At 41.9% G+C, this 26,784-nt stretch overlaps 1 protein-coding gene across 1 annotated transcript; it reads right to left on the bottom strand.

The window, feature by feature from the left end:
- Positions 1–727: 727 nt before the first annotated feature.
- On the bottom strand, positions 728–25,979 carry noc3l (NOC3-like DNA replication regulator). The gene is made up of 21 exons (XM_062030591.1): positions 25,825–25,979; positions 23,797–24,001; positions 23,642–23,741; positions 23,430–23,584; positions 19,941–20,009; positions 16,518–16,651; positions 16,198–16,359; positions 14,684–14,777; positions 14,455–14,624; positions 14,268–14,396; positions 14,077–14,208; positions 13,869–13,949; positions 13,703–13,803; positions 9,448–9,520; positions 9,315–9,378; positions 9,059–9,130; positions 8,808–8,989; positions 8,551–8,679; positions 8,380–8,477; positions 2,338–2,422; positions 728–1,359 (listed from the first exon to the last, which is right to left on the bottom strand). Exons 1-21 carry the CDS (start codon positions 25,831–25,833, stop codon positions 1,228–1,230), a joined length of 2,376 nt encoding a protein of 791 aa, XP_061886575.1. The 5' UTR covers positions 25,834–25,979; the 3' UTR covers positions 728–1,227.
- Between the last annotated feature and the right edge of the window lie 805 nt (positions 25,980–26,784).

The raw sequence follows: 26,784 nt of genomic DNA, 5'->3' as shown, positions 1-26,784 counted from the left end.
ATAGTCACACACACACACACACTAGGTGTGTTAAAGTAGCAATGATAGTCACACGCACACACTAAGTGTGTTAAAGTAGCAATGATAGTCACACACACACTAGGTGTGTTAAAGTAGCAATGATAGTCACACACACACACACTAGGTGTGTTAAAGTAGCAATGATAGTCACACGCACACACTAAGTGTGTTAAAGTAGCAATGATAGTCACACACACACACACACACACTAGGTGTGTTAAAGTAGCAATGATAGTCACACGCACACACTTAGTGTGTTAAAGTAGCAATGATAGTCACACACACACACACACACACACTAGGTGTGTTAAAGTAGCAATGATAGTCACACACACACACACTAGGTGTGTTAAAGTAGCAATGATAGTCACACACACACACACTAGGTGTGTTAAAGTAGCAATGATAGTCACACACACACACACTAGGTGTGTTAAAGTAGCAATGATAGTCACACACACTAGGTGTGTTAAAGTAGCAATGATAGTCACACACACACACACTAGGTGTGTTAAAGTAGCAATGATAGTCACACACACACACACACTAGGTGTGTTAAAGTAGCAATGATAGTCACACACACTAGGTGTGTTAAAGTAGCAATGATAGTCACACACACACACACTAGGTGTGTTAAAGTAGCAATGATAGTCACACACACACACACACTAGGTGTGTTAAAGTAGCAATGACAGTGGAGGTTAACACTTTCTAAGAGTCTTAACAGGACTTTGATTGACATTTATGTTGTAAGCAAAAACACTTTGTTTTATTCAACATTTTACAAGGCAGGTGACATAGCACACCATGATGACATCACAGACTATATCACACACAATCACATCTCAGATGACATCACACACACACGATGATGACATCACAGACGATGATGACATCACACACACAATGATATCACACACACACTCGATGATATCACAGAGGATGAATTCACACACAATGAAGACATCACAGACGATGATGACATTAAAGACAATGACATCTCACACACACACACACGATGATGACATCACAGACAATGACATCACACACACACACACACACACACACACGATGATGACATCACAAACACACTCAATGATATCACAGAGGATGAATTCACACACAATGAAGACATCATAGATGATGATGACATCACACGCAATGATGACATCACACATGATGATGACATCACACATGATGATGACATCACTGAGTAGGTTTGCTGCATGTGTGTGTACTAGTAAAGTCAAGCTCCGCCTCCTCGCCGGCAGTCAAGACGCTGTCAATCATTTCCTGCAAGTCAGCATGGAGCAGCGTGGTGTTCCACTGGAAAACATCCTGACAGGAACACACACAACTCTTACTCCCAAGTCTGTGTGGAAGTGTGTGTGTGTTCTTGTATTTGTAGCCTTCTTGAGACATGAAGAAGGAAAAGTATCTTCCATATGAGGAGGTGATGACATAAATCAATAACATTGCATCTAATAGACAAAGTCTCATTTGTGGTGACATCTATCAACATGAGGGTGCTCCCAAAAAGGAGGGATTGTTCTAATTGACTGTGTGTTGCTTTTAAAAGTGCTCTCCCTCTGGTCAACATATGAAATAACAAGTGTGTGTAAGATATTGAAATGTCCCCCTTTGGCCAAAATGAATGAATTAAAAAATAAAACAAATATGTATATAGAGACACATACTGTAATAACTTGAAGTAAATAATGAAGATTAAAAACCAATTACAAACAAAAAATAAAAATAAAATTAAATGAACTCAAAGCAGTTTTCAGAACAATTTCTCATATTCTTTATGTTTCTGTAATATTGCAATATTTTCTCATAAAAGTATTACTTTATATAAAATGATGACTTTTTAATGCAAAATGGCAACATTTGTCTTATAAAATTCTGACTGTTATCACAATATTGCCCATTTTTTGTTGTTCTTGTAAAACTGTGATATTTTTGGAGTATAATTATGACTTTTGTCATTACTATGACAAGTAAAATTCAGATTATTATTATTACATTGCCAACATTTTAAAGTTTTCTTATAAAATTGCTACTATAATTGAGTAAGGCACAAATGTTCAGTTTTTCTTGTCAAATGTTGACTTGCGTTGAGTAAAATGAGGACTTTTATTATAATACTGCCAAAATTCTAAGTTTTTCTTGTGAAATTGTGACCTTTTTCTTGTGAAATACCAACTCATTTTTCATATTTGCCTAGTATGTATATATTATTACACTTCTTGATATAAGGCAGGTCCTAAAGAGGCAGGCTGTTTTCTCAGGTCTCAACAATGTGTGTGTGTGTACCTTCTTCCTGTGGCTGGGTGGTGCCACGGGGGGGTTAAAGGTCATGTCCTTCATGGTGTAATCGTCAAACAGCTGCACTGGCGACCTTGACAGGAAGTAAGAAAAGCCAGAAGGTGAGAATGAAGTGTGTCAATACGGTGGGTGCACATGACGATCAGGTGATATTAACAGCATTGAGGGCCAACTCACAGTTATGGCTGGGGGCCAATTGTAGCAGTAAATAATATGCATGAATACACAATTATACAATAATGACATACAATCATAATATAGAATTATACAACAATGACATACAATAATAATATAGAATTATACAACAATGACATACAATCCATCCATCCATCCAATCATAATATATAATTATACAATAATGACATACAATCATAGAATAATAATATAGAAGTATACAATAATGATACACAATCATAGAATAATAATATAGATAATAATAATATAGAAGTACAATAATATAAAATCATAGAATAATAATAATATAGAATTATACAATAATAATATAGAATTATACAATAACAATATAAAATCATAGAACAACAATATAGAATTATACAATAATGATATAGAATCATAGAACAATTATATAGAATCCTAGAATAATATAAAATCATAGAATAATAATATGGAATCATACAATAATAATATATAATTATACAATAATGATATACTGCGATGAGGTGGCGACTTGTCCAGGGTGTACCCCGCCTTCCACCCGATTGTAGCTGAGATAGGCTCCAGCGCCCCCGCGACCCCGAAGGGAATAAGCGGTAGAAAATGGATGGATGGATGGACAATAATGATATAGAATCATATATCAATGATATAGAATCATACAATACTACTACAGTAGTATTGGTGACAACACACTGTTCAGTATGGTGGCCTCTGATTGGCTCAGGCAGCATCACTACATCGGGTACAAGTGTCCAGGTGACTTACATTCCTGAAGTAAAACATGGATTTACAAGGTCATCACATGACCAATTAACAGCAATCAAGGTGTATATATACACCATTATTGTTGTTAATTGTGTATTAATATCATGATACACACACACGTGTCTATATATATATATATATATATATATATTAGGGGTGTAACGGTACACAAAAATTTGGGTTCGGTACGTACCTCGGTTTAGAGGTCACGGTTCGGTTCATTTTCGGTACAGTAAGAAAACAACAAAATATACATTTTTTGGTTATTTACCAAATTTGCACAATCTTCCACCAAAAATATTTTTCTTAGTGTAATATTTGATGTGAAGTAATGGGAACTTTGGATAGGTCAATAATTCATAATAACATTGATTTTGATTCAATATTATGTTTTGAGCAATGACAGTTTGAAAGAAAAAAAAACAGCTTTGTTTTAACATTGCAACTTTTTCTAAATGACATTTAACCTTTAAGCTTTTTTATTTCACTTTTGTTATGTTTGTTTATTTGAATAGTACTTTTAGAATGTGCCGTGGGCCTTTAAAACATTAGCTGTGGGCCGCAAATGGCCTCCGGGGCACACTTTTGACACCCCTGCTATAGATAATAACAAATTAAATCTGATAAATCTATGGATAAAAAGCAGAGCCTGGCGACGCATGCACATTTATCATAACTCTCTCTCTCTCTCTCTGTCTCTGCCCCTCCCTCACCAATGCTGCTGCTCACACAATTTGTTTTGTTTTTAACCCCTTCTTAACCCTGAACGTACATTGTTAATACACGCAACCCTAACTCAAAATGCCGGACATTTGAGGCATTTAAGAAACTCCGCCCTGACAGCTCCGCAAAAGAGGACATGTCCGGTGAAAAGAGGACGTATGGTCAGGACCTAGCCAGCAGCGATCGGTTTCACCGGACATGTCCTCTTTTGCTAGCATGCTAGCAGCTAACGGGCTACGATAGACTGACCATACGTCCTCTTTTCACCGGACATGTCCTCTTTTGCTAGCATGCTAGCAGCTAACGGGCTACGATAGACTGACCATTCGTCCTCTTTTCACGGGACATGTCCTCTTTTGCGGAGCTGTCCGGGCGGAGTTTCTTAAATGCCTCAAATGTCCGGCATTTTGAGTATTGTTTACACAACGTGCAGTACGCTACTTAATATGTCCGTGTGGAAACTCGTTCGGTACACCTCCGCACCGAACTGAAACCCCCGTACCGAAACGGTTCGATACAAATATACGTACCGTTACACCCCTAATATATATATATATATATATATATATATATATATATATATATATATATATATATATATATATATATATATATATATACAGTGGGGCAAAAAAGTATTTAGTCAGCCACCCATTGACAATCAATGGGTGGCTGACTAAATACTTTTTTGCCCCACTGTATATATACACAGTATATAGTAGTGCTGGGCGATATATGGAATATACTGGATATTACGTGGGTGTGTCTCTGTGCGATATAGAAAATGACTATATGGTGATATTGGAGTATATGTTGTCACACAGTTGCTTTTAGCAGCAGGCATTACACTACAGGCTCTTCTCACTCTGTCTTGTCTCTCCTTCTCACAGAGACATAAAACAAGCGCACCTTCTTACATACGTCACATGCTGTCACGCGTGCAACGTCATACGCCCTCGCCCAGCAGAGAGGTAGCAGCATGGGTAACGTTAGCTGTGATGCTAGCAGAGTGGTGCGAGTGGTAATACGAGAGTAAGAAGGTGCCAATTATCAAATCCAAATTATTGCTGGGTATTGTGGCCAAACGGCTCCATTTTTGTTTCATCTGACATCACATGGACAAAGATAAGACCTTCTGGAGGAAAGTTCTGTGGTCAGATGAAACAAATATGATTGGAGGAGAAAAGGTGAGGCCTTTAATCCCAGGAACACCATGTCTACCGTCAAGCATGGTGGTGGTAGTATTATGCTCTGGGCCTGTTTTGCTGCCAATGGAACGGCTGCTTTAAAGGCCTACTGAAATGAAATGTTGTTATTTAAACGGGAATAGCAGATCCATTCTATGTGTCATACTTGATCATTTCGCGATATTGCCATATTTTTGCTGAAAGGATTTAGTATAGAACAACGACGATAAAGTTTGCAACTTTTGGTCGCTGATAAAAAAAAGCCTTGCCTGTAGCGGAAGTAGCGTGACCTCACAGGAGGAAAGATTCCTCACAATTCCCTGTTGTTTACAATGGAGCGAGAGAGATTCGGACCGAGAAAGCGACGATTATCCCATTAATTTGAGCCAGGATGAAAGATTTGTGGATGAGGAACATGAGAGTGAAGGACTAGAGTGCAGTACAGGACGTATCTTTTTTCGCTCTGACCGTAACTTAGGTACAAGCTGGCTCATTGGATTCCACACTCTCCTTTTTCTATTGTGGATCACAGATTTGTATTTTAAAGCACCTGGGATACTATATCCTCTTGAAAATGAGAGTCCACAACGCCAAATGGACATTCACAGTGACTTTTATCTCCACGACAATACATCGGTGAAGCTCTTTAGAGCTAACGTGATAGCACCAGGCTCAAATGCAGATAGAAACAGAAGAAATAAACCCCTGACTGGAAGGATAGACAGAAGATCAACAATACTATTAAACCATGAACATGTAAATACACGGTTAATAATTTCCAGCTTGGCGAAGCTTAACAATTGAAGCTAACTTAGCTACGGAGCGGCGGCGGGCGTTGTAGCTTTCGACGACACCCCGGCCGCCATCAGAGTCGGCAAGAAACATATATTTCCCCAAAGTTACGTACGTGACATGCACATAGCGACACGCACGTACGGGCAAGCCATCAAATGTTTGGAAGCCAAAGCTGTAGTCACGCTAGCGCGCCCGCTATCCAGCTCAAACACAACACAACCTCCTGGTTGTGTTGCTGTAGTCCGCCGCTAATACACCGATCGCACCTACAACTTTCTTCTTTGCAGTCTCCATTGTTCATTAAACAAATTGCAAAAGATTCACCAACACAGATGTCCAGAATACTGTGGAATTGTGTGATGAAAACAGAGCAGTTTGTATGGTGACACATTGGGTCCGAATACTTCCGTTGCTGTCGTGACGTCACACGCATACGTCATCATACATAGACCTTTTCAAGCAGAAGTGTGGCGGGAAATGTAAAATGTCACTTTCTAAGTTAACCCGGCCGTATTGGCATGTGTTGCAATGTTAAGATGTCATCATTGATATATCAACTATCAGACTGCGTGGTCGCTAGTAGTGGCTTTCAGGAGGCCTTTAAATGGGACAATAAAAAAGGAGGATTAGCTCCAAATTGTTCAGGACAAGCTAAAATCATCAGCCCGGAGGTTGGGTGCAGTTGGGTGTTCCAACAGGACAATGACCCCAAACACACCTCAAAAGTGGTAAAGGAATGGCTAAATCAGGCTAGAATGAAGGTTTTAGAATGGCCTTCCCAAAGTCCTGACTTGTGGACAATGCTGAAGAAACAAGTCCATGTCAGAAAAGCAACACATTTAGCTGAACTGCAGCAATTTAGTGGTCAAGTGGTCAAGCAGAAGCTTGTGGATGGCTACCAAAAGTGGTCAAGTGGTCAAGCAGAAGCTTGTGGATGGCTACCAAAAGTGGTCAAGCAGAAGCTTGTGGATGGCTACCAAAAGTGGTCAAGCAGAAGCTTGTGGATGGCTACCAAAAGTGGTCAAGTGGTCAAGCAGAAGCTTGTGGATGGCTACCAAAAGTGGTCAAGTGGTCAAGCAGAAGCTTGTGGATGGCTACCAAAAGTGGTCAAGGGGTCAAGCAGAAGCTTGTGGATGGCTACCAAAAGTGGTCAAGGGGTCAAGCAGAAGCTTGTGGATGGCTACCAAAAGTAGTCAAGGGGTCAAGCAGAAGCTTGTGGATGGCTACCAAAAGTGGTCAAGTAGAAGCTTGTGGATGGCTACCAAAAGTGGTCAAGTGGTCAAGCAGAAGCTTGTGGATGGCTACCAAAAGTGGTCAAGGGGTCAAGCAGAAGCTTGTGGATGGCTACCAAAAGTGGTCAAGTGGTCAAGCAGAAGCTTGTGGATGGCTACCAAAAGTGGTCAAGTGGTCAAGCAGAAGCTTGTGGATGGCTACCAAAAGTGGTCAAGCAGAAGCTTGTGGATGGCTACCAAAAGTGGTCAAGGGGTCAAGCAGAAGCTTGTGGATGGCTACCAAAAGTGGTCAAGGGGTCAAGCAGAAGCTTGTGGATGGCTACCAAAAGTGGTCAAGGGGTCAAGCAGAAGCTTGTGGATGGCTACCAAAAGTGGTCAAGTGGTCAAGCAGAAGCTTGTGGATGGCTACCAAAAGTGCCTTATTGCAGGTCAACTTGCCAAGGAAGCAAATATTAACATTGCTGTATGTATACTTTTTACTCACATTTTCAGTAGAGCCATAATAAATTCATAAAAGAAGCAAACTTCATGAATGTTTTTGTGAGCAACAAGTATGTGCTCCAATCACTACATCACAACAAGTATGTGCTCCAATCACTACATCACAACAAAATAAGACTTGTAGAAATGATTGTAAAGTCAAGACAGCCATGACATGATGTTCTTTACACGTGTATGTACACTTTGGACCACCACTGTATGTGAGGGTGTAAAATATCCACCAGCAAAGCAATAAATAGAGTGTAAATAAAGATGGAAGCAGATGTAGAGTGAGTCAATGATTATTTACAAAGAAGTCATCTGTGTCAGTAGAAACATTTCAGCCTACTTCTAACTCAACAAACCTTGCAAATTGTTCACACACACGCACAAACACAACCAAGAACCACTGAAACTAAATCAATCTAAAGTTACTCACAAGTTACTCTATACTTAAATAGTTAGGGAATACCTACTTTTACTCAAGTCATTATTTTGATTTCAATTCTTTACTTTTACTTGAGTAATGCTACTCTTGCTGGAGTACAACTTTTAGCTACTCTACCCACCTCTGGCAACCACACACACACATTACACTTCTAGTCACCATGGCAACCACACACACACCTACCTCTTGTCACCATGGCGACCACACACACACATCACCGTACCTGCGACTCAATTCCACGCTGAGCGCTGCGCTGCCTTCACTGGGAGCACCACGACTCAGGTGGACTGCCAGCTGCCGCACAACCGGATGGAAGTGTCTCTGCCAACATGTCACATGACAGGAAGTTACAACTTGTGCTGTGTGTGTGTGTGTGTGTGTGTGTAGTCGTCACCTGTAGTGTGTGGAGCTCCCACAAGGCTGTGTTCTGAGCATTGCAGTGTTCTGGTTGGTCCAGTTCTGGGAGGTAGAACCCACTGCCCTGAACCTCGTTGTCCAGCAGGAAGTCACACTTTGGAAACGACTGGCGCACACACACACACACACACACACACACACACACACACACACACACACACACACACACACACACACACACACACACGGTTGTTTTAACAAGTGTTTCACTCACTCACTCACTCACTCACTCACATGCAGGGTAGCTCTGTTGGCAGCAAGGATGCCCACGCTGGCGTTGGGCAGCACGTGCAGACTGAGCATGCTCAGTCGCTTGATGAAGGCCATGGCCCTCTGCAGCGTCACCTGTTTCCTGCGGCGGATCAGCATGGCGTCCAAGCAACGGAGCACAATGATGATGTCATCACTGTGTGCCCCTGAGTGACATGGACATTGTCAACATGGGAACTCCTCCCCCTCCATGAGAGAGTCATGTGACCACACACCTGCGTGCAGCTGAGGTAACATCTTGTACAGGTGCGAGTAAAAGTTGAGCGGGTCGATGTTGAGAGCGTCACCTGACACACAACCAAGCTGCATGACATCACACACACACACACACACACACACACACACACACACACACACACACACACACACACACACACACACACACACACACACACACACACACACACACACACACACACACACACACACACACACACACACACACACACACACACACACACACACACACACCTTGTCCTGACAGGATGGTGAAGACGGTCTGGATGCAGTGCAGACTCTCCTGATTGGTCAGATCCTGCGCAACAATAGTAATCAATCATTTGAAGAAGCCAACATTAGTGGGCGGGGCCAGTCTCATACTCACTCCTGATTGGATGAGGCGCTGTAGCACATTGAGCAGGTCATCAAAGAACTCCAAGTTAATCAAGTGGGCAAAACTGACAGGAAGTTACATCACAGTTAGTGTTTATGTGTGTTTGTGTAAATGCACAAGTGTGTGTGTGTGGTTGCCATGGTGACTAGGGGTGTCAATGTCTAAGTGGTGTGTGTGTAAGTACCCAGGTTGTATGGTATAGCGGTACTAATGAATCAAAAACACTACTATACATGGTGACATTGCTGCTTTTACCAGCAGAGGAGCATGTTCACACACACAGAGTACTTACAAGCTGACACAGTGTGTAGACAGAAAAGGGAGAATGTTCACACACACAGAGTACTTACAAGCAGACACAGTGTGTAGACAGAAAAGGGAGAATGTTCACACACACAGAGTACTTACAAGCAGACACAGTGTGTAGACAGAAAAGCAGAGGAGCATGTTCACACACACAGAGTACTTACAAGCAGACACAGTGTGTAGACAGAAAAGCAGAGGAGCATGTTCACACACACAGAGTACTTACAAGCTGACACAGTGTGTAGACAGAAAAGGGAGAATGTTCACACACACAGAGTACTTACAAGCTGACACAGTGTGTAGACAGAAAAGCAGAGGAGCATGTTCACACACACAGAGTACTTACAAGCTGACACAGTGTGTAGACAGAAAAGCAGAGGAGCATGTTCACACACACAGAGTACTTACAAGCAGACACAGTGTGTAGACAGAAAAGCAGAGGAGCATGTTCACACACACAGAGTACTTACAAGCTGACACAGTGTGTAGACAGAAAAGCAGAGGAGCATGTTCACACACACAGAGTACTTACAAGCAGACACAGTGTGTAGACAGAAAAGCAGAGGAGCATGTTCACACACACAGAGTACTTACAAGCTGACACAGTGTGTAGACAGAAAAGCAGAGGAGCATGTTCACACACACAGAGTACTTACAAGCAGACACAGTGTGTAGACAGAAAAGCAGAGGAGCATGTTCACACACACAGAGTACTTACAAGCTGACACAGTGTGTAGACAGAAAAGGGAGAATGTTCACACACACAGAGTACTTACAAGCAGACACAGTGTGTAGACAGAAAAGCAGAGGAGCATGTTCACACACACAGAGTACTTACAAGCTGACACAGTGTGTAGACAGAAAAGGGAGAATGTTCACACACACAGAGTACTTACAAGCTGACACAGTGTGTAGACAGAAAAGGGAGAATGTTCACACACACAGAGTACTTACAAGCAGACACAGTGTGTAGACAGAAAAGCAGAGGAGCATGTTCACACACACAGAGTACTTACAAGCAGACACAGTGTGTAGACAGAAAAGCAGAGGAGCATGTTCACACACACAGAGTACTTACAAGCTGACACAGTGTGTAGACAGAAAAGCAGAGGAGCATGTTCACACACACAGAGTACTTACAAGCTGACACAGTGTGTAGACAGAAAAGCAGAGGAGCATGTTCACACACACAGAGTACTTACAAGCAGACACAGTGTGTAGACAGAAAAGCAGAGGAGCATGTTCACACACACAGAGTACTTACAAGCTGACACAGTGTGTAGACAGAAAAGGGAGAATGTTCACACACACAGAGTACTTACAAGCAGACACAGTGTGTAGACAGAAAAGCAGAGGAGCATGTTCACACACACAGAGTACTTACAAGCAGACACAGTGTGTAGACAGAAAAGCAGAGGAGCATGTTCACACACACACACAGAGTACTTACAAGCTGACACAGTGTGTAGACAGAAAAGCAGAGGAGCATGTTCACACACACAGAGTACTTACAAGCTGACACAGTGTGTAGACAGAAAAGGGAGAATGTTCACACACACAGAGTACTTACAAGCAGACACAGTGTGTAGACAGAAAAGGGAGAATGTTCACACACACAGAGTACTTACAAGCAGACACAGTGTGTAGACAGAAAAGGGAGAATGTTCACACACACAGAGTACTTACAAGCAGACACAGTGTGTAGACAGAAAAGCAGAGGAGCATGTTCACACACACACACAGAGTACTTACAAGCTGACACAGTGTGTAGACAGAAAAGCAGAGGAGCATGTTCACACACACAGAGTACTTACAAGCTGACACAGTGTGTAGACAGAAAAGGGAGAATGTTCACACACACAGAGTACTTACAAGCAGACACAGTGTGTAGACAGAAAAGGGAGAATGTTCACACACACAGAGTACTTACAAGCAGACACAGTGTGTAGACAGAAAAGCGAGAATGTTCACACACACAGAGTACTTACAAGCAGACACAGTGTGCAGACAGAAAAGCAGAGGAGCATGTATGGCAGCGCACACACACAGAGTACTTACAAGCAGACACAGTGTGTAGACAGAAAAGGGAGAATGTTGGTGTAAAAAGTCAAGATAAAGGTGAAGTTATAACACTGAAACGCCCTCAGGAAGAGCTGCTTTAAGACATGGCTAACACCCATCCACAGTGTTTTAGCTACTTCTAAATCACTAATCCTGGCCGACAAATAAAGTAAGTTTCTTACAAGTACCATTATCACTGCAGGACAAGGAATAGCTAAACATGCTTCATGACACTGTAGGATACAATAGCTCACCGCTAACAAAAACTAGCGCGCTTGAACATAAACAAACACCATGGTGGATCTACACCTGACATCAACTGTAATGATACCAAGTACAATAGCGTATCTAGTCCATACTACTATGATTACATTGATATTTTTTATCGTCACAAAATCGTTTTTCCTTTTTAAAAAAATCATATTATGTTTATAAAGTCAGTAAATATGTCCCTGGACACATGAGGACTTTGAATATGACCAATGTATGATCCTGTAACTACTTGGTATCACATCCATACCTAAATGTGTGGTATCATCCAAAACTAATGTCAAGTATCAAAGAAGAGAAGAATAAGTGATCTATACATTTGAACAGAAGTGTAGATAGAACATGTTCAAACAGAAAATAAGCAGATATTAACAGTAGATGGATGAATAGTCCATTTTTACAGTTTGTCCCTCATAATGTGTAGAAGATAATAAGTGTGTGTCATACTTGGCCAGCCCCTCCAACACAGCAGAATAATATTTACAGTTTGTCCCTCATAATGTGTAGAAGATAATAAGTGTGTGTCATACTTGGCCAGCCCCTCCAACACAGCAGAATAATTTTTACAGTTTGTCCCTCATAATGTGTAGAAGATAATAAGTGTGTGTCATACTTGGCCAGCCCCTCCAACACAGCAGAATAATTTTTACAGTTTGTCCCTCATAATGTGTAGAAGATAATAAGTGTGTGTCATACTTGGCCAGCCCCTCCAACACAGCAGAATAATATTTACAGTTTGTCCCTCATAATGTGTAGAAGATAATAAGTGTGCGTCATACTTGGCCAGCCCCTCCAACACAGCAGAATAATTTTTACAGTTTGTCCCTCATAATGTGTAGAAGATAATAAGTGTGTGTCATACTTGGCCAGCCCCTCCAACACAGCAGAATAATTTTTACAGTTTGTCCCTCATAATGTGTAGAAGATAATAAGTGTGTGTCATACTTGGCCAGCCCCTCCAACACAGCAGAATAATTTTTACAGTTTGTCCCTCATAATGTGTAGAAGATAATAAGTGTGTGTCATACTTGGCCAGCCCCTCCAACACAGCAGAATAATATTTACAGTTTGTCCCTCATAATGTGTAGAAGATAATAAGTGTGCGTCATACTTGGCCAGCCCCTCCAACACAGCAGAATAATTTTTACAGTTTGTCCCTCATAATGTGTAGAAGATAATAAGTGTGTGTCATACTTGGCCAGCCCCTCCAACACAGCAGAATAATTTTTACAGTTTGTCCCTCATAATGTGTAGAAGATAATAAGTGTGCGTCATACTTGGCCAGCCCCTCCAACACAGCAGAATAATTTTTACAGTTTGTCCCTCATAATGTGTAGAAGATAATAAGTGTGTGTCATACTTGGCCAGCCCCTCCAACACAGCAGAATAATTTTTACAGTTTGTCCCTCATAATGTGTAGAAGATAATAAGTGTGTGTCATACTTGGCCAGCCCCTCCAACACAGCAGAATAATATTTACAGTTTGTCCCTCATAATGTGTAGAAGATAATAAGTGTGCGTCATACTTGGCCAGCCCCTCCAACACAGCAGAATAATTTTTACAGTTTGTCCCTCATAATGTGTAGAAGATAATAAGTGTGTGTCATACTTGGCCAGCCCCTCCAACACAGCAGAAATAAGAAGAGACTTGTGAGCTTTCTTGAGAATGCGGAAGTAGATGAGGAAGACCATGTTGAGGATGTCAGTGTGCTGTGAAGGAAGTGTGATCACATGACTCTCAGCCAATCAATCAATCAATCAATCAATCAACTCACCAGTTGGATTTTCTTGTCTTTGCTGTCTAAAGCTTCAGCTTCAAGAAGTTCCTGTTGCAACTTCTCTTCAGCTTTCTTCCACTGCACACACAAACACACACACACACACGCACACACACACACACACACACACACACACACACACACACAATCATGTGACCCAGGTGGTCATGTGACCCGGGTGGTCATGAGACACAGGTGTCCTCACCTTCCTCTGCATGCGTGACAGGTTCTTCTTCTTGTCCTTGTTGGTCATCATCTTCATCTTGGGCGCGGTGGCGTGCAGGTCCTTCTTCACGTGCACTTCCTTGATCCTCAGACTCAGCAGCGTCCTCAGCACCTGCGTGTGCACTCCTCATGTCACGTCACGCCAGGGGGCGGGGTCACGTCAGCGCTTACCTGGGGCCTGACGTTGTAGTTGTGACTCTTGACCAGACCTGAGATGACACGCACGGCAGCCAGCGAGGCCCCGCCCACTTTGTCCTGGTGGAAGAGTGCGGCGAAGGCATCGCAGCACATCTGGGATACCTGTGGGAGACACGCACAGGTGACAGGTGCACCGGCCCAGCTCACGGTGCTCTCTTACGGTCTTGTCGTTCATGAGCGGCGCCAAGGCCACCATGATGTTGTTGTGGAAGTTGAAGTGTGACATGGCGAGCAGCAGCTGGCACAGACACCTGACAGCCACCTGTGCCAGGCTGCTGTAAGACTCCAGCGCCACCTTCTGGCTGCGTTTCCTCTTCTGCTGCTTCCAGTCTGCACAAATGTCAGGTCAGCTCACACACCTGCCGTCTTGTCTGGGCGTGGTCACGTACCTTTGATGGTCTGCTCCAAGTCCTCCAGGAAGAACTTGTACTGACTCAGCAAACCTTCCTCAAACTCCCGCAGCTGCTTCGTCTCTTTCTTCACCTGTAGCACCATCACATGCTAATGTAGTATGCTAGCTGGGTGTAGCACCATCACATGCTAGTGTAGTATGCTAGCTGGGTGTAGCACCATCACATGCTAATGTAGTATGCTAGCTGGATGTAGCACCGCCACATGCTAATGTAGTATGCTAGCTGGGTGTAGCACCATGACATCATCACACCACATGTAGTATGCTAGCTGGGTGTAGCACCATGACATCATCACACCACATGTAGTATGCTAGCTGGGTGTAGCACCATAACATCATCACACCACATGTAGTATGCTAGCTGGGTGTAGCACCATGACATCATCACACCACATGTAGTATGCTAGCTGGGTGTAGCACCATAACATCATCACACCACATGTAGTATGCTAGCTGGGTGTAGCACCATGACATCATCACACCACATGAAGTATGCTAGCTGGGTGTAGCATCATAACATCATCACACCACATGTAGTATGCTAGCTGGGTGTAGCACCATAACATCATCACACCACATGTAGTATGCTAGCTGGGTGTAGCACTAAGACATCATCACATGCCAATGAAGTATGCTAGCTGGGTGTAGCACCATGACATCATCACATGCTAATGTAGTATGCTAGCAGTGCGCGAACAAACATTCTTGTATTTGTTACCTTCTTGAGACTTGAGAAAAACGCCTAGCTCTTTAGGACCAGCCTTTCTAGATATATAAAGATTTATATTTACAACATTAATAGTATATACAAACTATGCAAATATAAAAAAGGTTTTATTTTTATTTTTTGTTTGTAATTGGTTTTTAATCTTCATTATTTACTTCCAAGTTATTACAGTATGTCTCTATATTAATGTTTTATTATTATTTTTATACATTTTGGCCAAAATGGTAAATGGGTTGTACTTATATAGCACTTTTCTACCCCTTTTTAAGGAGCCCAAAACGCTTTGACAGTAGTTCCACATTCACCCATTCACACACACTTTCACACACTGATGGCGGGAGCTGCCATGCAAGGCGCTAACCAGGACCCATCAGGAGCAAGGGTGAAGTGTCTTGCCCAAGGACACAACGGACGTGACTAGGATGGTAGAAGGTGGGGATTGAACCAGCAACCCTCCGATTGCTGGCACGGCCACTCTCCCAACTTCGCCACGCCGTCCCCAAAGGGTGAGCATTTCAATTTCTTACACACACTTGTTATTTCATATGTTGACCAGAGGGAGAGCACTTTTAAAAGCAACCCACAGTCAATTAGAAAAATCCCTCCTTTTTGGGAGCACCCTCATGATGATGAGACTTTGTCTATTAGATGCAATGTTATTGATTTATGTCATCACCTCCTCATATGGAAGATACTTTTCCTTCTTCATGTCTCAAGAAGGATACAAATACAAGAACACACACACACACTCTCTCTCTCTCTACCTTGGTGGCTTTCTCTGCAGAGGTGAGAGGTCGTATCTTGTAGGTGGGGGTAATATCTTTAAAGATCTCCATTAGCGACACCATCACCAGTTTCCTGACCGTCACCGCCACGCAAGACTCCGCCTCCATTAGCATCCCCCGCAGCTGCTTCACACACTTGATCTACGTGCACACACATGCACACAGATGAGTTGAGACACACACACACACACACACACACACACACACACACACACACACACACACACACACACACACACACACACACACACACACACACACACACACACACACACACACACACACACACACACACTCACATTGTTGACAGGGTCAGAGATGACGGTGGATGCCAGTCGGGCGATTGTCAGCCTCCTCTCTCTAATCTTCTGAGCTCGCACGCTCTCTCTCTCTTCCTGCGTCAGTATCGCCACAATCTGTGGCTCCGCCCCTTCTGAAAACAGGAAGGCATCTTTTTAAAGACCTACTGAAAGCCACTACTAGCGACCACGCAGTCTGATAGTTGATATATCAATGATGACATCTTAACATTGCAACACATGCCAATACAGCCGGGTTAACTTATAAAGTGACATTTTACATTTCCCGCCACACTTCCGCTTGAAAAGGTCTATGTGTGATAACGTATGTATGATGACGTACGTATGATGACGTACGTATGATGACGTACGTATGATGACGTACGTATGATGACGTACGTGTGATGACGTATGTGTGATGACGTATGTGTGATGACGTATGTGGGATGACGTATGTATGATGACGTATGTGTGATGACGTACGTGTGATGACGTACGTGTGATGACGTACGTGTGATGACGTAAGTATGATGACGTATGTATGATGACGTACGTGTGATGACGTACGTGTGATGACGTACGTATGATGACGTACGTATGATGACGTAAGTATGATGACGTACGTATGATGACGTACGTGTGATGACGTACGTGTGATGACGTACGTGTGATGACGTATGTACGATGACGTATGTACGATGACGTATGTATGATGACGTATGTACGATGACGTATGTACGATGACGTATGTACGATGACGTATGTACGATGACGTATGTACGATGACGTATGTACGATGACGTATGTATGATGACGTATGTATGATGACGTATGTACGATGACGTATGTATGATGACGTATGTACGATGACGTATGTACGATGACGTATGTATGATGACGTATGTATGATGACGTATGTATGATGACGTATGTATGATGACGTATGTACGATGACGTATGTACGATGACGTATGTACGATGACGTATGTACGATGACGTATGTATGATGACGTATGTATGATGACGTATGTATGATGACGTATGTATGATGACGTATGTACGATGACGTATGTATGATGACGTATGTACGATGACGTATGTACGATGACGTATGTACGATGACGTACGTATGATGACGTACGTGTGATGACGTACGTGTGATGACGTACGTGTGATGACGTATGTACGATGACGTATGTACGATGACGTATGTACGATGACGTATGTACGATGACGTATGTACGATGACGTATGTATGATGACGTATGTATGATGACGTATGTATGATGACGTATGTATGATGACGTATGTACGATGACGTATGTATGATGACGTATGTACGATGACGTATGTACGATGACGTACGTAGGATGACGTACGTGTGATGACGTACGTGTGATGACGTACGTGTGATGACGTATGTACGATGACGTATGTACGATGACGTATGTACGATGACGTATGTACGATGACGTATGTACGATGACGTATGTACGATGACGTATGTACGATGACGTATGTACGATGACGTATGTACGATGACGTATGTACGATGACGTATGTACGATGACGTATGTATGATGACGTATGTATGATGACGTATGTATGATGACGTATGTACGATGACGTATGTACGATGACGTATGTACGATGACGTATGTATGATGACGTATGTACGATGACGTATGTACGATGACGTATGTACGATGACGTATGTACGATGACGTATGTATGATGACGTATGTACGATGACGTATGTACGATGACGTATGTACGATGACGTATGTACGATGACGTATGTATGATGACGTATGTATGATGACGTATGTATGATGACGTATGTATGATGACGTATGCGCATGACATCAATGGTTGAAGTGGAAGTATTGGTACACATTGAATCCAATACAAAAAAGCTCTGTTTTCATGTCATAATTCCACAGTATTCTGGACATCTGTGTTGGTGAATCTTTTGCAATTTGTTTAATGAACAATGAAGACTGCAAAGAAGAAAGCTGTAGGTGGGATCGGTGTATTAGCGGCTGTAGGTGGGATCGGTGTATTAGCGGCTGTAGGTGGGATCGGTGTATTAGTGGCTGTAGGTGGGATCGGTGTATTAGCGGCCGGCTGCAGCAACACAACCAGGAGGACTTTGAGTTGGATAGCAGACGCGCTAGCGTGACTACAGCTTTGGCTGTAGTCGGCTTCCAAACATTTGATGGCTTGCCCGTACGTGCGTGTCGCTATGTGCATGTCACGTACGTAACTTTGGGGAAATATATGTTTCTTGCCGACTCTGATGGCGGCCGGGGTGTCGTCGAAAGCTACAACGCCTGCCGCCGCACCGCTGTCCTCACTTTGACTTCCTCCGTCTCCGGGCCGCCGACCGCACAGATGATCGGGTGAAGTCCTTTGTCGTGCCGTCGATCGCTGGAACGCAGCTGAGCACGGGTGTTGATGAGCAGATGAGGGCTGGCGTAGGTGGAGAGCTAATGTTTTTAGCATAGCTCTGTCGAGGTCCCGTAGCTAAGTTAGCTTCAATGGCGTCGTTAGCAACAGCACTGCTAGGCTTCGCCAGGCGGTACAGCATTAACCGTGTGGTTACATGTCCAGTGTTTGGTAGTATTGTTGATCTGCTGTCTATACTTCCAGTCAGGGGCTTATTTATTTTGTTTCTATCTGCATTTAAGCACGATGCTATCACGTTAGCTCCGTAGCTAAAGTGTTTTGCCGATGTATTGTCGTGGAGATAAAAGTCACTGTGAATGTCCATTTGGCGTTGTGGACTCTCATCTTCAAGAGGATATAGTATCCCAGGTGCTTTCAAATACAAATCTGTGATCTACAATAGAAAAAGGAGAGTGTGTGGAATCCAATGAGCCAGCTTGTACCTAAGTTACGGTCAGAGCGAAAAAAGATACACCCTGCACTGCACTCTAGTCCTTCACTGTAACGTTCCTCATCTACGAATCTTTCATCCTGGCTCAAATTAATGGGGTAATTGTCGCTTTGTCGCTCCGAATCTCTCTCGCTTCATTGTAAACGGGGAATTGTGAGGAATACTAGCTCCTGTGACGTCACGCTACTTCCACTACAGGCAAGGCTTTTTTTTATCAGCGAGCAAAAGTTGCAAACTTTATTGTCGATGTTCTCTACTAAATCCTTTCAGCAAAAATATGGCAATATCGTGAAATGATCAAGTATGACACATAGAATGGATCTGCTATCCCCGTTTAAATAACAACATTTCATTTCAGTAGGCCTTTAAAGGAGGCGTGGCCAAAGGATAGACCAGTCTCCTTTAAAAAGTCACGGATGATGCAAAGCCTCCCTGTCGCTATGGCGATAGCGTAAACAAGATGGCGGCCAGCGGACCATTGGCGCTTTTAATTTAACATTTCAGATGTCAAAGGTCATCCATACCTTTTTCGCCCTCTAGTGTCGCTTCTTCTTCATCCTCTTTGTCATCTTCATCTGGCTGCTTGGTCCTCACTACACACACACACACACAATACTTGTATATGCTTGGTCCTCACTACACACACAATACTTGTATATGCTTGGTCCTCACTACACACACACACAATACTTGTATATGCTTGGTCCTCACTACACACACACACAATACTTGTATATGCTTGGTCCTCACTACACACACAATACTTGTATATGCTTGGTCCTCACTACACACACAATACTTGTATATGCTTGGTCCTCACTACACACACACACAATACTTGTATATGCTTGGTCCTCACTACACACACACACACACACACACAATACTTGTATATGCTTGGTCCTCACTACACACACACACACACACAATACTTGTATATGCTTGGTCCTCACTACACACACACACACACAATACTTGTATATGCTTGGTCCTCACTACACACACACACACGCAATACTTGTATATGCTTGGTCCTCACTACACACACACACACACAATACTTGTATATGCTTGGTCCTCACTACACACACACACACACAATACTTGTATATGCTTGGTCCTCACTACACACACACACACACACAATACTTGTATATGCTTGGTCCTCACTACACACACACACACACAATACTTGTATATGCTTGGTCCTCACTACACACACACACACACACACACACACACACACACACACACACAATACTTGTATATGCTTGGTCCTCACTACACACACACACAATACTTGAATATGCTTGGTCCTCACTACACACACACACACACAATACTTGTATATGCTTGGTCCTCACTACACACACACACACACAGTACTTGTATATGCTTGGTCCTCACTACACACACACACACACACACACAATACTTGTATATGCTTGGTCCTCACTACACACACACACACACACACACAATACTTGTATATGCTTGGTCCTCACTACACACACACACAATACTTGTATATGCTTGGTCCTCACTACACACACACACAATACTTGTATATGCTTGGTCCTCACTACACACACACACACATACACACAATACTTGTATATGCTTGGTCCTCACTACACACACACACAATACTTGTATATGCTTGGTCCTCACTACACACACACACAATACTTGTATATGCTTGGTCCTCACTACACACACACACATACACACAATACTTGTATATGCTTGGTCCTCACTACACACACGTACACAAACATGTACACAATACTTGTATAGGGTACTTTTTTGAAACATTTATTTTGACTAGACTAGATGTGGTGCACTGTGCTATTATTGTGAAGGGGAAGTGTGTTGTTCTCAGTTTGACCAGTAAAGCAACAATTCCACTGTTTGTACATTGATGTTACATCCATGATGTCCTTCACAACAACACAACAGATGACATGTGTTGTGTGTGTGTTTGTACATTGATGTTACATCCATGATGTGGTTCACAACAACACAACAGATGACATGTGTTGTGTGTGTGTTTGTACATTGATGTTACATCCATGATGTCCTTCACAACAACACAACAGATGACATGTGTTGTGTGTGTGTTTGTACATTGATGTTACATCCATGATGTCCTTCACAACAACACAACAGATGACATGTGTTGTGTGTGTGTGTTTGTACATTGATGTTACATCCATGATGTCCTTCACAACAACACAACAGATGACATGTGTTGTGTGTGTGTGTTTGTACATTGATGTTACATCCATGATGTCCTTCACAACAACACAACAGATGACATGTGTTGTGTGTGTGTTTGTACATTGATGTTACATCCATGATGTCCTTCACAACAACACAACAGATGACATGTGTTGTGTGTGTGTTTGTACATTGATGTTACATCCATGATGTCCTTCACAACAACACAACAGATGACATGTGTTGTGTGTGTGTTTGTACATTGATGTTACATCCATGATGTCCTTCACAACAACACAACAGATGACATGTGTTGTGTGTGTGTGTTTGTACATTGATGTTACATCCATGATGTCCTTCACAACAACACAACAGATGACATGTGTTGTGTGTGTGTTTGTACATTGATGTTACATCCATGATGTCCTTCACAACAACACAACAGATGACATGTGTTGTGTGTGTGTTTGTACATTGATGTTACATCCATGATGTGATTCACAACAACACAACAGATGACATGTGTTGTGTGTGTGTTTGTACATTGATGTTACATCCATGATGTCCTTCACAACAACACAACAGATGACATGTGTTGTGTGTGTGTTTGTACATTGATGTTACATCCATGATGTGGTTCACAACAACACAACAGATGACATGTGTTGTGTGTGTGTTTGTACATTGATGTTACATCCATGATGTCCTTCACAACAACACAACAGATGACATGTGTTGTGTGTGTGTTTGTACATTGATGTTACATCCATGATGTGGTTGACAACAACACAACAGATGACATGTGTTGTGTGTGTGTGTTTGTACATTGATGTTACATCCATGATGTGGTTGACAACAACACAACAGATGACATGTGTTGTGTGTGTGTTTGTACATTGATGTTACATCCATGATGTCCTTCACAACAACACAACAGATGACATGTGTTGTGTGTGTGTTTGTACATTGATGTTACATCCATGATGTGGTACACAACAACACAACAGATGACATGTTTTGTGTGTGTGTTTGTACATTGATGTTACATCCATGATGTGGTTCACAACAACACAACAGATGACATGTGTTGTGTGTGTGTTTGTACATTGATGTTACATCCATGATGTCCTTCACAACAACACAACAGATGACATGTGTTGTGTGTGTGTTTGTACATTGATGTTACATCCATGATGTGGTTCACAACAACACAACAGATGACATGTGTTGTGTGTGTGTTTGTACATTGATGTTACATCCATGATGTGGTTGACAACAACACAACAGATGACATGTGTTGTGTGTGTGTTTGTACATTGATGTTACATCCATGATGTGGTTCACAACAACACAACAGATGACATGTGTTGTGTGTGTGTTTGTACATTGATGTTACATCCATGATGTCCTTCACAACAACACAACAGATGACATGTGTTGTGTGTGTGTTTGTACATTGATGTTACATCCATGATGTCCTTCACAACAACACAACAGATGACATGTGTTGTGTGTGTGTGTTTGTACATTGATGTTACATCCATGATGTCCTTCACAACAACACAACAGATGACATGTGTTGTGTGTGTGTTTGTACATTGATGTTACATCCATGATGTCCTTCACAACAACACAACAGATGACATGTGTTGTGTGTGTGTGTTTGTACATTGATGTTACATCCATGATGTCCTTCACAACAACACAACAGATGACATGTGTTGTGTGTGTGTTTGTACATTGATGTTACATCCATGATGTGGTTGACCACAACACAAGAGAGGAGATGTCACCTCGTTCCAGACTCTGTGGGATGACCCCAGTCTTGTCCTTGATAGGAAGCAGGTGGACTACTTCCTTCTCTTGGACACGACTCATCTTCCTGGGAACCTTCTCGTAACTGGGAAGGACGTCCGATCTTCGTTTCTTGGCGCCGTGCACCGGAGCGCTGTGACGTACAAAAGGTGAGCCTCAGACTGGCACGTACCGTGGCGTGTGCAGTTACCATGACGACAAGTCCCGGCCGAGGAAGGAGGTCATCTGCTGCAGGTCGGTGTCGTCCATCATGTCGGTGGGAAGAGTCTCCAGGAAGTCCTCCTCTTCCTCTGTCACACAAGTCACATGACACAGGGGTCTGCAGCTACCACAAGCATCTCTTACCTGCTCTCTTCACGTAAGTCTCCAGTGGGCGGGGCATGCTGTGGGCGGAGCCTTTCAGCGCTTGTCGCATCCTCTTCTGCTCTTTCCGCTGCTTGTTAGCCGAGCTCTGCTGCTTCATCTGTCGGTTCTTCATCTTGTTGTCCAGCTTCACGCTGCTGGTTTTCAGCAGACGCCGAAAGGTCGGCCGCCGCTTCTTGGAGCGAGGCTGCGACGCGAGCCGAGGACAAGAAAAGAAGCACACATGTTGATTGAAAGAAGATCAATCTGCAAATGTCCCACAGTTCCTAGCGACAAGGCACTAGTGGCCATGAAAAGAACTGCTGCTGGGACTATCAAGTTCTGAGACATGAGATAGGAATGCAGCTGTTTACATGAAAGCATATTTCAGCTGATCAAATAATTATTATTGAATCAGGAGTCTATTCCTACTAGGGTGTACCAATATCAACATTTCATGTCCTTTTATCACAAAATGGTGGCAAAAGTACGTGTAACCAAGATGTTTGAAATATACAATAAATAGCCTTGGCAGAAGAAATATGTTATATAACAATATTGTTCTGGCTACCCAAGGGCCATGTTACTCCTATTTGAGTGTTTAAATGATTATCTCCTGCCGTAAAAGTTGCATTGTTCTTAATGATAAAGAGAAAAAAACATGTTGGGGATGTCACTTCCTGTTGTCATATTACTTCAAATCTGGATCACTGAGAACAAAGCTCGTAGTACACAATGAAATATCCTATTTACTCGGACAGTCATGTGTTCATACAAGCTTAAGATGGGGAATGTCGTTTGGATTTGGGAAAGACGTTAATGTGTCTTGTTTTCGTCTTAGCATTTAAGCTAGCTATCGTTAGCTTGTTTCGCCAGTAAACGAGCAGTGTTTATAATTAGCTTCCTTTACAGCAGCTTGTAATTATATCCTTCCAAACTATTTCTTTTAAACATATGAAATACTACTGAGCACTATATTTCACATTTCAAGTCACGCAGACCTTTATTATCCTTTTGCTCGCACATTTACACAAACCAGAGCGAGTGTAGCAGAATGCATTGCTCTAGAAACATAAACCTAACTCACTATATCAATACAATTGTTCTAGAAACATAAACCTAACTCATTATATCAATACAATTGTTCTAGAAACATAAACCTAACTCACTATATCAATACAATTGTTCTAGAAACATAAACCTAACTCACTATATCAATACAATTGTTCTAGAAACATAAACCTAACTCACTATTTCAATACAATTGTTCTAGAAACATAAACCTAACTCACTATATCAATACAATTGTTCTAGAAACATAAACCTAACTCACTATATCAATACAACTGTTCTAGAAACATAAACCTAACTCACTATTTCAATACAATTGTTCTAGAAACATAAACCTAACTCACTATATCAATACAATTGTTCTAGAAACATAAACCTAACTCAGTATATCAATACAATTGTTCTAGAAACATAATACAAGTCAGTATATCAATACAATTGTTCTAGAAACATAAACCTAACTCACTATTTCAATACAATTGTTCTAGAAACATAAACCTAACTCATTATATCAATACAATTGTTCTAGAAACATAAACCTAACTCACTATATCAATACAATTGTTCTAGAAACATAAACCTAACTCATTATATCAATACAATTGTTCTAGAAACATAAACCTAACTCATTATATCAATACAATTGTTCTAGAAACATAAACCTAACTCAGTATACCAATACAATTGTTCTAGAAACATAATACAAGTCAGTATATCAATACAATTGTTCTAGAAACATAAACCTAACTCATTATATCAATACAATTGTTCTAGAAACATAAACCTAACTCATTATATCAATACAATTGTTCTAGAAACATAATACAAGTCAGTATATCAATAACAACATAATACAAGTCAGTATATAAATAGACTTTGTAAGAAATATGAAGTATGTTACGCCACGGACTATGAAACATATAGTAAATAGAAGATGCTTAATGAGAAAGTTAGACTCACAGGTGCCATTCTGATGCTTTAAAGTCGCTGAAAGTCTCCACAAGACAACAATTTACACGCGTGGAGCAGCGCTCTGACCCGGAAGTAGAGCAGCGCTCTGACCCGGAAGTAGAGCAGCGCCTACTGCAGCGCCACCAGCGGTCGGAGGGCAAAGTGCCTCAACTCCACTTCTTTGACATATTCACCAAACATGACAAAGTACACTTTATTAGTCCGGCTTAGACTTAGACAAACTTTATTGATCCACAAGGGAAATTGTTCCACACAGTAGCTCACTTACAGAGGATGGAAAGGATAATGCAGGTATAAAGTAGACTAAAAATGTACCATAGTAGCAATATAAAATATAACATACTGTATATAGGGCTGGGCGATATGGCCTTTTTTTAATATTGCGATATTTTAAGGCCATATCGCGATACACAATATATATGTGGATATTTTGCCTTAGCCTTGAATGAACACTTGATACATATAATCACAGCAGTATGATGATTCTATGTGTCCTAATTCAAACATTATTCTTCATACTGCATTAATATATGCTACTTTAAAACTTTCAGGCAGAGAAGGAAATCACAACTACAAAAAATCACTATTTTTTTCATAGGGTGTTGATCTGGAAATGTTTGGCTCGGCATTTTGATGGTGTGGACGTGTGGCACCGAATGGAGATGTTGACATGCGGAGTAAGCACTCTTCATTGTCTAGCAGGTGACTTTTCAAATGATGCTACATATTAGCAGTGTAGCCGAGTGTCCTGGGTTGGCCTATACAGTGTACTTATCAAATAAAATAATAAACAGGAGACATTAGAGCAGGTTCTTCTTTAATATCAACATCACACACCTCCTTCCACAACCACACACACCCTACGTCACAACCCTACGGCAACTCTGGAGGGACAAAACTCCTCCTCCTTACCTAACACTCTGGTAACTTGGCACACCCTGAACTGTT

The sequence above is a fragment of the Entelurus aequoreus genome, linkage group LG21 (genome assembly GCF_033978785.1).
Source record: "Entelurus aequoreus isolate RoL-2023_Sb linkage group LG21, RoL_Eaeq_v1.1, whole genome shotgun sequence".
In the NCBI taxonomy this organism is placed as follows: Eukaryota; Metazoa; Chordata; class Actinopteri; order Syngnathiformes; family Syngnathidae; genus Entelurus; species Entelurus aequoreus.
This window is presented reverse-complemented; position numbering and strand designations above follow the sequence as displayed.